Source organism: Diplotaxodon limnothrissa, linkage group LG7 (genome assembly GCF_057381915.1).
Source record: "Diplotaxodon limnothrissa isolate DT_005_m linkage group LG7, D_limnothrissa_male_GT1.1, whole genome shotgun sequence".
In the NCBI taxonomy this organism is placed as follows: Eukaryota; Metazoa; Chordata; class Actinopteri; order Cichliformes; family Cichlidae; genus Diplotaxodon; species Diplotaxodon limnothrissa.
Genome location: NC_140602.1, coordinates 45,299,059 through 45,315,915, shown reverse-complemented (window position 1 = coordinate 45,315,915; position 16,857 = coordinate 45,299,059). Strand labels below are relative to the sequence as shown.

General features: G+C 40.6%; 1 protein-coding gene and 1 pseudogene across 2 annotated transcripts; one reads left to right on the top strand and one right to left on the bottom strand.

The window, feature by feature from the left end:
* The first annotated feature begins 1,533 nt into the window (after nt 1–1,533).
* Nucleotides 1,534–13,672, top strand: inpp5ja (inositol polyphosphate-5-phosphatase Ja). Of its 2 annotated transcripts, none has more exons than XM_085358190.1 (12): nt 1,534–1,541; nt 3,451–4,125; nt 7,566–7,673; nt 7,843–7,951; nt 8,058–8,174; nt 8,598–8,773; nt 9,112–9,223; nt 9,415–9,524; nt 10,844–11,054; nt 11,166–11,303; nt 11,375–11,620; nt 13,187–13,672. In XM_085358190.1, the coding sequence occupies exons 1-12, from the start codon at nt 1,534–1,536 to the stop codon at nt 13,670–13,672; spliced, it is 2,496 nt and encodes an 831-aa protein (XP_085214316.1). The 2 variants fall into 2 exon arrangements, with proteins under 2 accessions (XP_085214316.1, XP_085214318.1); XM_085358192.1 differs by lacking the exon at nt 1,534–1,541 and having other exon boundaries at nt 3,455–4,125; nt 11,375–11,440; nt 11,516–11,620.
* Nucleotides 13,673–15,214: 1,542 nt separating this feature from the next.
* On the bottom strand, nt 15,215–16,654 carry LOC146628922 (serine protease FAM111A-like; annotated as a pseudogene).
* Nucleotides 16,655–16,857: the final 203 nt, after the last annotated feature.

The window sequence follows — 16,857 nt, the reverse complement described above, 5'->3', positions numbered from 1 at the left end:
CTATTGAAAATTTGTTGACTATGCTTAAAAGCCGGGTCCAGTCAAGGAAACCAACTAATGTAAATGAACTCTACCAGTTCTGCCAAGAAGAGTGATGAAATATCCAGCCAGAACTGTGGCAGAAGCTTGTTAAGCTTAAGCTTAGCAGCTTGCTGAGAATCCCTGTACGAAATATTAGTGGGGTATATATTTAAATCTGTGTGGATCAGAAAAAATATAAAATTAAGTCAAACTTGTGCACCCAATTCTTGATTTTTAGAGTCTTTTTCCATCCAGGAAAAAGAACAGTACAAAGAAATCATTAAAAGCCCCAAATTACCATGACATTCATGCTCATGCTGCGTGGATGTAAACTCCTGATCACAAATGTTCCCTTTTTCTTGCTGTTATGTTTCTTATGATGCCTCACACTTTATTTTCTGGAATCTCTTGTATGTTCACAAGAGTTTTTCTGATGTGCATTTAAATGCAGTCCAGCAAAATCTGTAGAGTAATTTTCATACCTTGCAAAGAATCAAAATTAAAGGCTTTATTAAATGCTCTTTTAGAGAAAATGTTGTATGTAGTCAGTTTGGTTTGAATGCATTGTCACTGTATAGACTGGCCCTACTACTGGCCCAAACAGTAATAACAGTACTTTTGAGGTAATATGTTTTCTGTTGAGACACGGTTGCTTTTTGCAGTTGTTTACTGCGCAAGCTTGTGTGTATTAAGGAATATAATACAAACGTTAAAAAAAATGCAAAGTCACAAACATTATACATCAAAATTCTGTTTCTTGATAGGCTCGACAAAAAAGCTCGGCATAAACACCATCAGTTGCTATTAACGCTTATTATTTTGTTCGTTTAATGGATTGTTGTGATGTACATAATATTACATAATATTACCAGCTGCCAGTGCCCAAAGTGAAATTTAAATATTGACATATGGATCAATTCGTGCTATCAGTGACGCACTAATGTCAGATTAATGCGTCAGTGATAGGACAGATGCTCAGTTATTTCTGGCCGGCTGCACTTTGGCAGCTGAATTTTGTTTTGCCTGTCCTGCTCTGCCCACCCCCTGGTGTTCATGCTTTTATCTAGGGTGTATGTGTGATGGAGAGAGAGAAGGAGAGGTTGTGTGCTGGGAAGACAGAGAGGGAAAGAGAGGCGCTGGGTCGGTGTAAGACTGCTGTGCAGGAGGTGCAGGCGGGATGCTGACTACAAAGTGCACAGCTGCACCGGCGAACTGCGCGAGGTAGCCAGAGGCAGCGATAGTAAGTAGGATGAGGTATAATCAACTGCTGTATCACGGCACAGGCATCAACATGCAAGAGTCCGGGCGCATCAACCGTGACCGTTTTCTGTCCTGACAGCCCGGCGGCGGCGCAGGCTGCACCGTGACAAGACGATCCACAGTACCGACGGGTCGCATCAGCCCTGCAGACCGGACGAGACTGTCTCCGGACATCATCGATTTTACTCTGTGACAGCCAGCTCACGTTCATAAGTGTGCGAGAAAAAGAAAAGAAGAAGAAGAAGAGGACTGATGAATGTGTGAGCTCACCTTTTCGTTCACCTTGGAAATATAACAACGCATGAAAGGTAATTTTCTCCCCTCACAGCGTCAGTGTGAGGGGAGAAACAGCCGCTGTCTTTGTGTTTGTCTTGGTTGCACCTGTAAAACTGCGTTTTTTGTTGTTGTTGTTTTCTATAAGTCTCTTACCTTTGTTTAAAACGGAGCTGTCATTCAGACTTGCAGCCTCATGGGGGGGTGCATATGTGAAAGGCCCACCGGCACCGGGTTTTAAGCTCCAAAAGTTTCCTCTTGACTTCAAACCTGTGTGATCGCTATTACTCACAGCTCTGTTTCACGGGTTATTGCTGTGATCACGTGAATTTCTCAGTTACAAAGATGTCCTCATTTGAACGTCATTCATTATTAACAGAGGTGTATAATTTATGAGTGGAAGGACTTTAAACAAAATGGAGGGAGGCACCTGTCCTTCTTATGTCAGGCATCCTCTTTCATGTAACCACAGGTGTAGATTTTAGGGTTGAACACATTTGACTCCATAAATAAAATCAGAGAAAATGCTTCTAAAATCTTTTTTTTTTCAGCAATGCTTCATTCTTTTACTCTGGAAATATTATTTATCCCTGCAATATCCAAAGCTCACAACACTGGATCTTTTCTCCTAAATGTAATTAATCCCACTAAGCCCACGAACACACACCCTGTTTTGATGTCAGTCAGAAGCTGCAAAGCTTGACTTCTGATAATTTGCCGGAGCACAGAAAGAAATGATGAGGATGAGGTTTAATGTTAGGACATTAAAAATGTTGTTAGTTTATTAAATAACCTTAAGTTTGTGTCATTTGTTATTTTCGGTAAGTCTCAATAACATAGCCAAGAAAAAAACGATTGTATAAAATGTGCAGGAAGTTTTGAATGTGGATTTATTAGTGAATCTGTGAAAAAATAAGAGGTGTGCATTTACTTTACTCCAAAGAAAAGGCACAAACTGTCAACTTGTTAAGCATCAACATCCAGGCAGAAACAAAGGAGTGGAGTGCAGGAGAGTAAATCAGCCTATATGTGTCCACTCACCAGAGATGAGCTCAAATCTATCTATGCATATATATATATATATATATATATATATATATATATATATATATATATATATATATATATATATACACAAAATTGAGACAAAAAGCCTGAAAGACTCACTGCATTATATTCCAGGAGGCTGTTGTAAATTGTTATTTGTGGGGTTAGTTTTGACATTTCTAAACAGAAAGAAACAAATTGGAGCATTAAAATTACCAGAATGCAGGAAATGAAGTGTACAATGCTTCAAATTTCCTAGGGGACTAACACGTACCCCAGGTTAATGTGTCTCCTCCTGAATATTCAAGCGGAACTGACACCTACGCTTGTGACCCACAGCATCTGTTGACATTGCCTGATGTGCTTCATTATCTGCAGCTGTGTCCGATCCCCTTTGCTTCCCTTCTGACTGAACTCAAATGTTAAAGTGAGAGATTACAAAAAGCAGTGTGCTCTAAAAGCACATTACAGCCCTATTCCTTATCTAAATAACTACTAACAATCTTTTCTTTTGCTTTGTAAGAGGGTCAGGGGCTAATTAACTGTGCTTAGCAGCTAGGGTGTAATCCAGGACGCAGCAGGCCTAAAGTTAGTTCCTTAGCCCAGTTGCCTAGTCATGATAACATCATCAGTGATGCCAAGGGAGGATGATGTGGACAGGTACTCAAAATAATGTAATACTCTTTCTCATTTTCCACTCACTGCAGGCACTTCTTTTGCTCTTCCAATTGTGTGCTGACAAGCAATGTTGCAATTTTGTGCCTTTTTTACATTCTGCAAGTAGAATCACTGTGATTTCTTTTTCCTTTAAACACCATTAAGAAAAATGTCATAAACACGATGTTACAGGTTGATGGATCGCCTGCCGCAGAAACAAGTTGGCACGGACCCTTGTGGCCATAAAGTACAGCCTGGAAACTGTTCATTAATTGGAGCTGGTCTGGATTTACCTCCACAACTCCAAACACAGGAAGCACCTCTAAGCAGCCAGTCGGAAAAGCTCAAGAAAACGTCTGGATTGAATCCCATGCAGGTGGTCGTTATGCCAAAAAGGGGGACTGAGCAGATGCAGTCAGGGCAGACGAAGCCTGCGTCCACTCCAGTAACACTGGCATGCATAAGCCGACCAAGGCCAACTGCTCTTGGAAATAAACCAAGGCAAACCAGAATTTCAGTGGAGCCATCCAACGAGATAGATTTGATCCCTATTTGCATCCCAGGACCTCAGAGTACAAACATACTCCTACACTCCCCAACAGATTCTTCATTGCCTCCTCACAGTCCTCATTCTCCCCATTGCCCCCAGCCTTACCTGAACCCCACCCCCTGCCTTCCTCCACCACCACCACCACCATCCCCTCCTCCCCCTCCCCCCCCTCCTCGCCAGCCATCACCTCACCTGCCCTCCAGCCTAAGCTTCAAGCCCAGCCTCAGCCCTCAGCCCCAGAAGACCCCCTCACCTGGAAGCTCAGCACAGAGCCAGCTTCAGTCTGAGAAGCCAGGAGGAGAGAACAATGACTTCAGGTGAGAGAAACAATGTGTGTGGCTGTTTGCCCATTTTGTGTTGAAGCACAGCTACAGATGCTGTCCTTCAGTCAGGGCTGATAAGAGAGCTGATGTGTGCCAGACCACATCACATAAATCACAGCAGCAAATTTCACTAAAAGCTTTTTGAACTGACAGAGTGACACGGCCACATTGTGTTGGTAGATTTCCCAGAGGCACTTCTGTTGTGTTTATTTATTTATTTAACCTTTATTTAATTAGAAGGTCCCTTGAGATTAATACATCTTTTTCAACAAGGAGACCTGGCTGAGGAGGCACACCATTATAAAATTAGAAATTATAAAATCAATGCTTACATGTTATACAAAGTAAAGCAAGTCAAAGTCAATAAGTAACGCAATACAAAATATCAAGTTCAGTTTATGAATAGCAGTTGCAGTCTTTGGTTACAGAAGAACATATATGAGTGCTCTGAAGTCTCCCAGGGAGATAAAAGCTTTCAGCTTAATTGTCCTCTGAAGGTTATTCCAAGACCAAGGTGCAAAACGGGATACTGTTGTATCCTATACTGTTCTACCAAGTTCAGAAAAATCCTGAGTACCCTAAAAAGGAGCCACTAAGAGAAACGCAAATCATAGCAGCTGTTTAAAGGGGTTAGGAGTTTACACAGATAAGAAGGGAATTTACCCAGTATGGCTTTGTACATAAATTATGGTTGTCTCCTTTGGGTTAACGAAGGCCAGGGAAGCAGATTATAAAGTACACAGTGATGTGTACCAGACAATAAAGTGTAAATACTACACATCATGTAAAAAATGAAGTGCAGAGGTGGCAGCATGCATGTAAATAATGTCACCATAACCAAGTACATTTAAGAGTGTAGCCTATGCAAATGTTTTCTTAATTGATCAATTAATACAGGCCCTATTTCAATAATAAAAACCAAGCCTGACTTTCAGCTTTTTCGCCAAGTGCTTAATATTCAGCACTAAAGGAAAGTTGGCATCCAACCAAATACTTCTCTCCTACGGTTCAAAGACCGACATTGTCTAAGATTTGAAAGCGATTTCTAGAAACCAACATGAGCTCAGTTTTTTTAGGCATGTGAATGAATTATAACCTTTCAGTGATGCCCGCAATTCCTAAAAGTCATCACTTGTTTGAAACTCACAAACAGCCTAAATCACCGTAATGACTAAAGAGGAAATGATGGTGTCATCTGCATAAAGGTTCACGTTAGCTCTTTAGCTTGAGGCATATTCTTCCCAATGTTCTCAATTAAAAATAGAAAATAAAACAGGACCCAAAACTAAACCTTGGGGTATTCTGTTCTTTAGGAAACTTGGTTTGGCACTGTGTTCTATATAAAGTGAAGCCCTGTAACTCAAACCAGTATCACTGAATCTGCCTAACAGCAACTCATTGTAAGCAGAACCTAATGCATTTGAAAGATCAGAAAAAAACATAGCAGCACAATGCTCTGTCCTACTTAGGGAATTAATAATATCATTTGTTACCAAAACACTGGCTATTATGGTACTAAAACCCAATTTGAGAACAGACCTAGTTTGACTTAGGACTTAAGTCAGACAAATATTGTTTCAGGTGAGTGTTTATTTCAGACTCTTGAAATTTGGCAGGGTATAAAGTTTATATATCACTGGCAATAATTGGTGCCCAGTCTTATATAAGAGGAGAACACAGGCTGCTTTCCATATTTTAGTAACAACATTAGTCTACAGACTCAGATGGGAAAAATGTAATTAATAAGCTCAGGATTAAAATCAGCTGCAAGCTTTACAAGATAAGCATCCATACCGTCAGGTGTGGTTGACACTTTTGGGGGGGTGAATGGATTTCAAAGCTTTACAGATTACAGCAGCAGAATTGGTTCTATAAACAAATGGATCCATTGATAATAATAATAATAATAATAATAATAATAATAATAATAATAATAATAATAATAATAATAATAATAATGGACAGAAGGTGGCCTAGAGTGCTTTAGAGAAAGCCACAATTACATTCCAGGTCAAAAAAATCCAAACAGTTTCAAAATACATGAAATGCTGAAAACACTGTTTTGATGTGTTAACTCATTATTGTGAAAAAAAAATCACAATGATTTAGTTTTCATTAAAATGTGTTTAGAATTTATGGGTTGATGATAATTTATATTATAAATTAGGACACACTGATCTCCCTACTTAAGCTACCCTTACAAGTCAAAAGTATCAGGACTGGTATCTGCAATACTGCACCTGTATTTTTCTGGAATCAGATCGATGTCAAAATTTGCATTATCGCACAGCACTATTGTACATGTAAAACTAAAGGTTGTGCTTCAGATGTCTTAAAACGCCTTTTAAAAACATAATGCAGTTTGAGCTTGGGTGATTTTAAGTTTCTTAAACAAGCAATGGCACGTTATAATTACAAAATTCTGCAACAGATGAATATTTGTTAATATTTGTTGGGCACATTTGTAAGAAAAAGGTCTAATAATGTTGAGATATTTGGATCTTTTGGACTGAATGAAAAAATGATGTCAAAGGCTGTTTAGATGACACCAAGTTTAACAGCTCTCAAATTCATCCAAAGGCACTTTTTTTCCCTGTTTTTTTTTTTTTTTTTTTTTTTTTTGGTGTAATGTAGCTCACAACAAATCATATCTGCACACTTTAAATTATGAATAAATGGCTATCGGCAGAGCAGAATATTAACTCTAATGATGTGCTTTTATTTCTGTAAATAAGCACTGTAACTAACAACAGGATGTCTATTTACATAAATTATTTGACCCCAAACGTGTGTCTGTGCTAATAAAACCATTTTGTCAGTGCAGAAATTGCATATCCAAATAATGACAAGCAAAATGTGCAGAGGTGTAAAGCTGATTCACTGAGTCCATTTAACCTCAAATATTTTTTTTTCTGGGGAAAAAAATGCCAAATACTTGCTGGTTCCAGCGGTTCGAAAAACAGGATGTGTTTCTTTTTCTTGATCTCACGTTAAAGCAAAGTGAATCAGTGGTTCTCACTGTTTCTGTTAACCGAGGAAAATCACAAACCAAAGAAACTGATGGTTAGATGGAGTCTTAATTAATTATTTTGGATATTTCAGCACAAAATAATCAAACTGGTAATTCAAAGGATGATTAGCTCCATACTTTCTTTTTATCTTTGCCATAACTCATCCACAATCACACATGCACACACACACACACACACACACACACACACACACACACACACACACACACAGACACACAGGCAGGCAGAATACTTAGTCATCATCAAGGGATGCAGAGGTGCTTAATTGTGCTTATCTTTTTTTCTGTACACAGAAACCCTGATGAAAGCTCTTTCTCTGAGGATTACAGCATGGATTACGTCCTTGTTTACCTTAAACTATAGAACTCATGCAATTTTTCCACTGTTTCTGTCCTTTCAAAGGGTGTACATCATCACATGGAACGTGGGATCAGCTGTGCCGCCAGATGACATCACTTCTCTCTTTGGACCAAATGTCTCCGATGGGAACATTGACATGTTTATCATCGGGTAAGCAAGTAATTCTGCACGGCTCAGCGGTGCCAAAGAGACAGCCGTGAATGCCCACTCAGTCATCTGTGTTCATTTTGATTCTTCCCCTCCTGTTACCCATCACTGTCCTTTTTTTTAGTATTATTATTTTCATTTTGACATTTCTCTACTTTCTGGCACCATCCAGACTCCAAGAAGTCAACTCCATGATAAACAAAAGACTGAAGGATGTTCTTTTCTCAGACCAGTGGAGTGAGCTTTGCATGGACACACTCAGCCCTTTTGGATATGTTTTGGTCAGTAAGGAGTGAAATCTGTTGTCCTTCATAACCTTTAGTGCCATTAGAATTGTAGTTTCTTTTGCTATGGATATATTATTTTTCATCCATCTCATGTGTTCAGGTGGCGTCCCAGCGAATGCAGGGAGTGCTGCTGCTGGTTTTCTCTAAATTCTGCCACCTTCCATTTCTCAGAGGTGTGCAGACACAGAGTACACGCACAGGACTTGGGGGATACTGGGTACGTGCTACACATTACAGAGTGCTGCTTTGAAACCAGCTGAGATTCATGATGTTGCAAAAGTTGAAGTGGGCTCATGTCACTGGGGGTAGCAAGGGAAGATATAGTGTGTGTGTGCTCCCTCCTGCCAGCAGGTGCATGCATGCCTGGGTGCATATGTCAGTGTGTGACCTTCCTGTGCATGTTGATGTCAGCATCACCCCTGGCTGCTGCTGGTGCAGTCTCCTTCTCTTTGAGGTCAGTGCAGCAGCAGCAGACTGTCTGGCTTTCTGGTGTTGTGAGTGTTGGGGAAAAAAAACAACACGACCTTGTTCCCGAGCACAGATCTGGTTGATATACGCTGATGTTTGTTTAATTTTAAATCTTGTCTGCATAAGAGGTCCTTTTGACGCTGCATGCTTCGCCCTTTCCTGTCATTTTAAGGGGAATAAAGGCGGCGTCAGTGCAAGGATGACCATGTTCGGCCACCCCGTGTGCTTCCTCAACTGTCACCTGCCAGCTCACATGAGGAACCTGGAACAGAGGATGGAAGACTTTGAAAGCATCCTGCAGCAGCAGCAGTTTGAAGGAGGGGCTGCTACTGGTGTACTAGACCATGAGTGGGTGACTTTTCTTTTTTTTCTTTTTCTTTTTTTTAATAAAAGGTCTAATTAACTGAAAAAAGCTTTGCACACCCATACAAAGTGATGTTATTATTAAGTTATAACAATGAACAAATCCCACACATATATTTGTTAAAAAATGTTTCCTGCTTTGATCGAACCTCTTGAACCCTTAGCATGCACGCTTAATTTAGCTAATAATGATATGTATTTATGTTAATTTTTTTTTAATTGAATCTACATAGGCACAGTGCACTACAGTGGTAAATTGACTGTTTTATTCTTTGTATCTGTGCTCTCTTCCTGAAGTAAAGGCCTCTTTATTCTGTTCCCAGTGTCGTGTTTTGGTTTGGGGATTTAAATTTCCGTATTGAAGACTATGATATCCATGTGGTGAAATGTGCCATTGACAGCAATAAGCTGCCTCTTCTGTGGGAGCGGGATCAGGTGAGGCACCTTCAGCATTTTAATAAAGCATTCACACATTCACAGAGACAGATGGATTTTTCTGGAAGGCTTCATGCCACCTGTTTAATCAGACACTACAACCAACAGAGGGAGCTGTAGCACAAAAACCTGTGTTTAAATAATAATTATTTCTAATATTATAATTCTGGAATGTTTGCCCTACTCTGTAGCTCAACATGGCTAAAAACACAGAGCTCATCCTGGAAGGCTTCATGGAGGGACAACTTAAATTCCCACCTACTTATAAGTTTGATGTAGGCACTCATACCTACGATACCAGGTTGGTTCAGTCATCTCTATCTAGACCCTGTTTACACTTGGTTTTAAAATGCATCTTGGGCAATCAGATCCCAAGTGGAGACACACTATGATCCTAAATTTTAATATGTCAGGATGTTTCTCTGATAAGGACATAACACAAAGTGTCATCAGTGTAGTCGTCTTTGACTTTGAAGGACATCCACTCAGTCTCATCAGGTGGAATAGCACGGACACATATTATGAATCAGTCACACCAGAATAGAAATAGGATTGTAACCTTCTTGTGACTATAGGAAAAATTGGTGGTTGCCTGGTAATTGCATTATTATTGTTCCATCTGGTAAATGATTGCCATTTGATTGTCCAAAGATTGAATACGCAACACTTTTAACCTCTGGACAACAGTTTCAATTGCAAGGTGATAACACAAATCAGCTGATCAGAGGCAACCTGCCTCCAAACTGTCACGGTCAACCAGTCAGACCGGCTCATACAGATTGATGGAGGGTTTCAAATACTTGTCACCAGATTGACAACACAACAGAATCAAACTGAATCAGTCTGATCTCTTTGCAATGGGGGACTGGACTCAACTGGTTGTATTCTGGTTAGACTTCTATATAACAGTAAGGTAGCTGAGCGTATGTATCATTTTGCAGTAAAGTTGCTGTCCTGCAGAAACTATGTAACTATTTATGGAATTTCTGTTTCAAATGAGGATCTAAATGTAAGTAGTGAATGTGAATTTCTGTGCATGTAGAAAGCAGCAGATTTGTGATTTTCACAGTTTTATCAAAGTTAGCTCCTGTATCATCACAAACAGACTGCTTCTATTTGCCAACTTGACCGCATTCAGTCTCAAGCTACTAACAGACTGACTCCATCCTAATGCCGTTGTATTGCCATCTTGACTCACCTTGAAGACAGCAATTAACTGTGAGTGGTCACAAACCTGGTCCTCATCTTTAAAGTAATCATCTATAAGGCAGAATTGTCACAAGTTTCATAATAATTTTGACCCTTTTGCTGTTTCCAACAATCGTTTTCCCTTGTGGGAACAACAGCATTTATTCTTGAAACAGATCTGAACATTTTTGTAACTATTGTGTGTGATAACTGAGGGGCTCTTTCAACTTCAGCTTATCAACCTTGGCCGTAAACAGAAGTGAGCATTAGGGTTGGAGTAGCAAGTATAAATGATGATGAATTATCAGCTCTCCAGTTGGTGTTCAGATGTCTGAAATGCATTTTAAAACCAAGTGTAAACAGGGTTGTTGATTTTATTGTCTAAAAGCAAAGTTTCCACCGCTTATAACCGTGTGTCTGTTTCTCTGTCAGTGCTAAAAAGAGGAAACCTGCCTGGACAGATCGCATCCTATGGCGTCTTCGCCGCACTGGTTCACCAGTTCCTACCCACAATGCAGCACTGCAGCGTGGCCTGACCTCGTGGTTGGGGGGGGCAACTAAAGTGACACAGCATGCGTATCGCAGTCACATGAGTTTCACCATCAGTGACCACAAACCTGTTTCTGCCCTGTTTTCACTACATGTGAGACAATGATTATCATATGACCTCAGATGAAGCATGCCATAATTACATCTCTGTGTTGTTACATTGCTAGGTTGTGCTTTATCTAACTATCTATAACTTATCTCCTAGTTCCCATTCAGGGTGGATATGCCTCTGGTGGAACTGCAGGTAAACAAGGAATGGTGCAAAGCCTCAGATGCTACAGTCAGATTCACTGTTGCATCAACTTATCAGCGCAGCTCATGGGACTGGGTGGCAATATACAAGGTAAGTCTTAAGTTTATAAATTATTACACATATTTCCCACAGTGTCAGCACCTGCAATTATCTTCCTGCAGGTTGGATTCAGACATCACAAAGATTATCAGGCGTATGTGTGGGCCAAAGCGGAGCATGCAACGCAGGTGAGCCTTAGCACAAATTCACAAATATGTTTTGAGCTGAACTCAGAGATACTCTGTCTGGTTTTCTCTCCACAGGTGACATTCTCAGAGGAGGATTTGCCGAGAGATGACTGTGAATATATCCTGGGTTACTACAGTCATAACATGAACAGCATTGTTGGATTGTCATCACCAATTCAGGTAACACGAATTATAGAACAACGTGAAGCAAATGCATTCCTGTTAGTCAAGAACAGATCCAGGTACACAGGTACAATCATCAGCCACTTAGGTATGTCTTCCTAGCACCAGGGTTAGGGCAAGGTGCTGCAAAACATTCCTCTGAAATCTGGGTACATATTGACATTATAGGATCACACAGTTAATCACACAGTTGCTGAAGATTGATGAAACATAGCCGTAGTTTCCTGTTCTTAGCTGACAGGAGTGGCACCCAGGGTGGTGTTCTGCTGCCATAGCCCATCTGCTTCAAGGTTTGACATATTGTGCACATGTGAGTGAAGTTGCCCCCCCCCACCTTCTAAAAATCCAACAAAAGTGGTATCAAACGTTTGTGCTACATTTGTGCTGGTTTGTGCTGCAAAAATTTGGTTTCTGCTGCAAAGATTTTCGTTTGTGCTGCTATCATTTTAAAGATATTCAAGAAATTTTCTGTGTTGACCTTTTGACCTTTACATTTTCGTTAATATCTTTAAAACGGAAGCAGCACAAACGACAATTTCAGCAGCACAAACCAGCACAAACATAGCACAGTTGAATGATACCAGTTTTGTTTGATTCCATTAATGTGGGGGGGCTGGTTGACCTCTGACGACCTCTAGAAATTTTTATTAATATCTTTAAAATGATAGCAGCACGAACCAGCACGAACGTTTGATACCACTTTTGTTGGATTTGAAGAAGGGGGGGGCAACTTCACTCACATTATTGATATGTGATCATCTTTTACATGCATTGGTCATAACCAGAGGATATTTGGATTATTGTTGCTCTCCTATGGATATTTTCTCTTTTTCAGTCCATACTGGCTGTGTGGGATAATCCCAATAGATCAGCAGTTTCAGAAATACTGAAACGAGCATGTTCAAACCAACTTTAATCACCTTTCCTCCTAGTTCAGATGTTCAGTTTGAACTTCAGCAGGTCATCTTGACCATATCTATACGTCTATATGCACTGAGCTGCTACCATATGATTGACTAGTTGGATATTTGCATCAATAAGCAGTTGAACAGGTATAAATGGCATGGCTAGTGTATACTGTATATATAAGTAAACTGTATATTATATTTGCCATTTAAATGCAAATATAATAGCAAAAAAATCCGATTCTATCCACTAAATGTGAATATTTCCAGGATCTGTTTGTCCTCTGTGAGAGTGAAGTAATATCTGACAAATTTCCAACTGTTTGACTGACAAAACAGGACGCATGAATAAGGCAGCTGGGCTTATCAAAGAGAAAAACATGAATATTTTATCATAAAACTTCTTAATATGTCCGCTACTTTTCATTTATCTGAGTCAAAATATGGAGATTAAACTGCTACCACTGTGCAAGCAGTGAAATTACCCCCACTTTACCTGGCCACAACATTAAAAATCTGCTCGAAAATGCAGATTGTCAAAAGACACGAAGTGCCTGATATCTTTAAGTTAATTATTATTTTTAATTCACTTGCACTTATTGTACTTACTTGTAAAGCATATTGACCGTTGTGCCGACATACGTCTTGTCCTCAACAGATCAACATGCCAGTTCACAGTCCCACCGTGTGTCGCTCCGAGAGCTCCGATGTCAGCTCTGAAGATGACAGCACTCTTGTTCTGCTGGCTCCAAACTCCCGCAGCCCGAGCCCTAAAGCGGGCAAACACCACCACCGTCACCGGCGCAGTCGCAGCCCTGCACTTCCTGCTCTTTCATCTAATCCCCTCCCTTCTCTGCAGAGCCTCAGCCTCGGGCCTCGCTCCAAAGAGAGCCAGACACGAAGCCGCTCTCCCTGCTCTAAAAAGGAGCGGCTGATGTCCCCCGACGCCATGCCATCTCCCACCATCAGCCCGCTCAGTCCTCGCAGCCCTGTGTCTCCAGGTAGTGTGGTGACTGCACCAGAGGCCCTGGTTGCTGCTATCCTAGGTGAACCCAGACCAGCTCAGGTTAGCCCCACAGGGGTGAAACGGATAGGAAAGACAGGGGAAACAGACACTGCAAAGAAAATGAAGATCAAGAGTTAAAATGAGACTGTGTATGAGCGGGAAAAAAAGCAATATCCATCAAATCAGAGTCTGATCTGACCCCCGTGTCACTGTGCTCATAGTGTCACAGGGCATTTATTGACTCCTAATGTAGTTTGCAAACATTCCTTTGCTTTCCCAGTGCTTTTATAGACTCATAAGCTATATCATTATGTAAACAAGCATACAGAATATGAGGCTAAAGTTGGAGCAAACCTGTGACCGATATGAACAGATGTTATTGACAGCAATATGGATCCATGTTTACATGGATCCATATTGCTGTCAATATGTCAGTTCTGCATCAGAGTAACTGCTGTTAACTGCTGTTAACTGTGATACCATCAATACTTGTGATCCAAGTATTGATGGTATCACAGTTAACAGCAGAGTGTGTGTGTGTGTGTGTGTGTGTGTGTGTGTGTGTGTGTGTGTGTGTGTGTGTGTGTGTGTGTGTGTGTGTGAGTGGTTTTGTGTAGACCTTTGTGCTAAACCATAAATATGTCAAACTTTCATTTTGGAACACATGATGGTTTAAATGTTTAACTCTATAGGTCTTGGTCTGTATTCATAAAACAAATCCAATGCATCCAAATCATTCCAAATCTGAAATCTACATGTGACTGTGAAAACTTGAACATCGCTTTTTGTGGATACAGCCCCTGTTCTATAGGGCACCTTGAGTGACTGTTTAGGCTAATAATGTGTTTCTTTGGCTCCCAGGAAACTGTGTTGTGTCATCTATGCGATTGTGCAAATAAAAGAGCAAATGCAAACTAACAAATGCAGATTATTGGATGACATTATGCTGTCAAGAAAAAGCATACGTTTGTACATTCGTGTGAACTCACTTAACCCTCAGTTCAGATATATCTTACTTGCATTCCTGCTTTAAGTGAACAACAACTCATGACTCCACTTGGACTTCAATATTTTGATTCAGAGAGACTTTGAAAGACCAAAGGTCAAAATTAGCATTCGTCTTCAATCCCCTGGCAAATGTTAACAGCCAAACATGTTACTAAAGTCACGGGGTCACAGGAAAGGTGTGTTTGATACGTCATTTACAAACTATTATGGATCACAGGAAAGGGAGATGCAATACAAGTTGCCACTTAACTTGGGGGTTTAAATTTGGCGATTAATTGGATTCAGTTCAGTTCTATATATAAAACACCACTTCACAAGAAGTCATTTCCAGATGCTTTATATTGTAAGGTAAAGATCTTACAATACAGATGGAGAAGCCCAATGATCCAATAATCACCTATCTCGCACTTGGCGAGAGTGGGGAAGAAGAACGCATGTAGAGACTTTCGGGTGTAGTCTCTATGTAGGGGCAAAACAAATTGTCCTTGTTTTTTCTAAAAATGGTAACATTTATCGACCAACAGTGAAAATGGTTGTCAAGAGCCCCATACCCTTTGTCGTAATAATAATGATAACGAGTGAAAACTAAGAATTTGTAAATTCGTAATTTGTAAATTTGTAAAAAAGAGTTCGACACTTGTCTTTACAAAACAGGCAAACAAACTACTGCGATCATTCTGTCTCTACACAGCCATCACTGATCTCCTCAGAATCTGTTTTACTTTCAACTTCCTGCAACAATGCGTCAGGTTTGCCTTTCTTTGACCCCACAACAGAGGCTATAATGTTTTCTAGGTGAGGATTTCCCTTTGCCTCCTCCTCAACTCTTTCCAACACCTCCACATACTCGTCTTTCTTCAGATTGTCCACATAGTTTTCAAATATAGTGAGCAGAGGAAAGGCGTACGCAATCACATTCTCACTAAGATTCGGAAACCCATAGAAAAACCCGCCACTGTGCAGACCAAACACTCGTCCGTCGGCATCGAAAACCGGGGAGCCGGAAGAGCCGTGGTAGCTACATGAGAGTGTTGTAGGTGACGTAGATATTTCCATACGGGTCATTTTTGATCTGCTGATTGATTTCACAAAGACTGCAAAATTCCTCGCAGTCTTCTACATTTTCATTATTCTCAGCGTTCTCTCGCCTCTCTGACGACGCACGTAGGACTCTTTTTTTTTCACTCCTCCTCCTGGGCGTCCGACGACACAGGCCTCGCCGCCTGAAGGCACATGTCCAAATCTCTTAAGGAGCCCTGGCGGCACTTTCTCTGTTTCCAGCTTAAGTATGACATAATCTAACTTATCGTTGCCGATGAACACCTTAGCGCTGAGGTTGTTCCTGTCTGATTCTTGGTCTTCAAAGTTAAAGACCACAGTAACGTTTAAAAATTCACACCAGTTAGGTGTGTTTGATTTAACCCAGTAGTCGAATAAGTGGGCGTTGGTCAAGACAAAGTTGTCAAATAGCACAAAGCCTGTGCCTTGCTTTATGAAGGAACCAGTTATGAGACAAACTGACTCGCTCAGTTCGAGCAGCAACATAACACTGCGAATTTCAGTAAAAGACTGTCGGCTCTTTCCAAAGGTCTCCTTCCTGTATTTCAGTGCTTCCAGAAAAGAATTTTTAGGGAATCTACTCTCCATCCATCGTTTCAGATGCGGATACTGCTGGCAAAGTAGATCGTAAACCTCCTTACGGTCAATGCTGCTGCCCATTTCTGCTGTGCTACATCTAAGACTGATGTCATTCCACTGCTGCGCTTTGCATTATTTGATGCGTGTGGAGGTTTCTGCTGCCCTGGGATGGCTACATCTTTTATTTCCGTATCTGCTCCCTGTGGAAAACATATCTAGAATTTCTTATTGTCCAGACAATCGATTATGTCTGTGCACTCAGTCTTACGTTCGTTAACCAGCTCAAAGTAGCCCAGGTCATCGACCGTCTCTTTTCAGAGCCTCGGCCGCAGTTATTCCCTTCTCCCCGTAAACACAAAGATACTTGAACTGTTGTAAAGCGTCATTTAAAAAAAAAATTTTGTCTTTTTTGGCATTTAGTCCTCCCTTTGTACCGATGTAAAAGACAGAATAGCAATCTCTCGCCTTAACCATCTTCTTATATTTACTGAAAGGCCTCCGTGCAAGCTTGAACATGTTGCGTGTGCCGTCTGAACTGGATTTCAGTCTGAACTGATGTCCGTGTGGGTCCTACAGAGAATCAGAGTTGGAAAAGTTGTTAATGTAGCAAAAAACAAAATGTATTGCATTTTGTTCATAATCTCTTTAAAGTCATGATCGTTTTTTTTTTTTACCGC

Bases quoted from the DNA above. Each gene is read 5' to 3' on its own strand.
- inpp5ja (XM_085358190.1), top strand. The intron at 4,126-7,565 runs GTGAGAGAAACA...GTCCTTTCAAAG, and splicing joins GGAGAGAACAATGACTTCAG to GGTGTACATCATCACATGGA. The intron at 11,621-13,186 runs GTAACACGAATT...TGTCCTCAACAG, and splicing joins GATTGTCATCACCAATTCAG to ATCAACATGCCAGTTCACAG.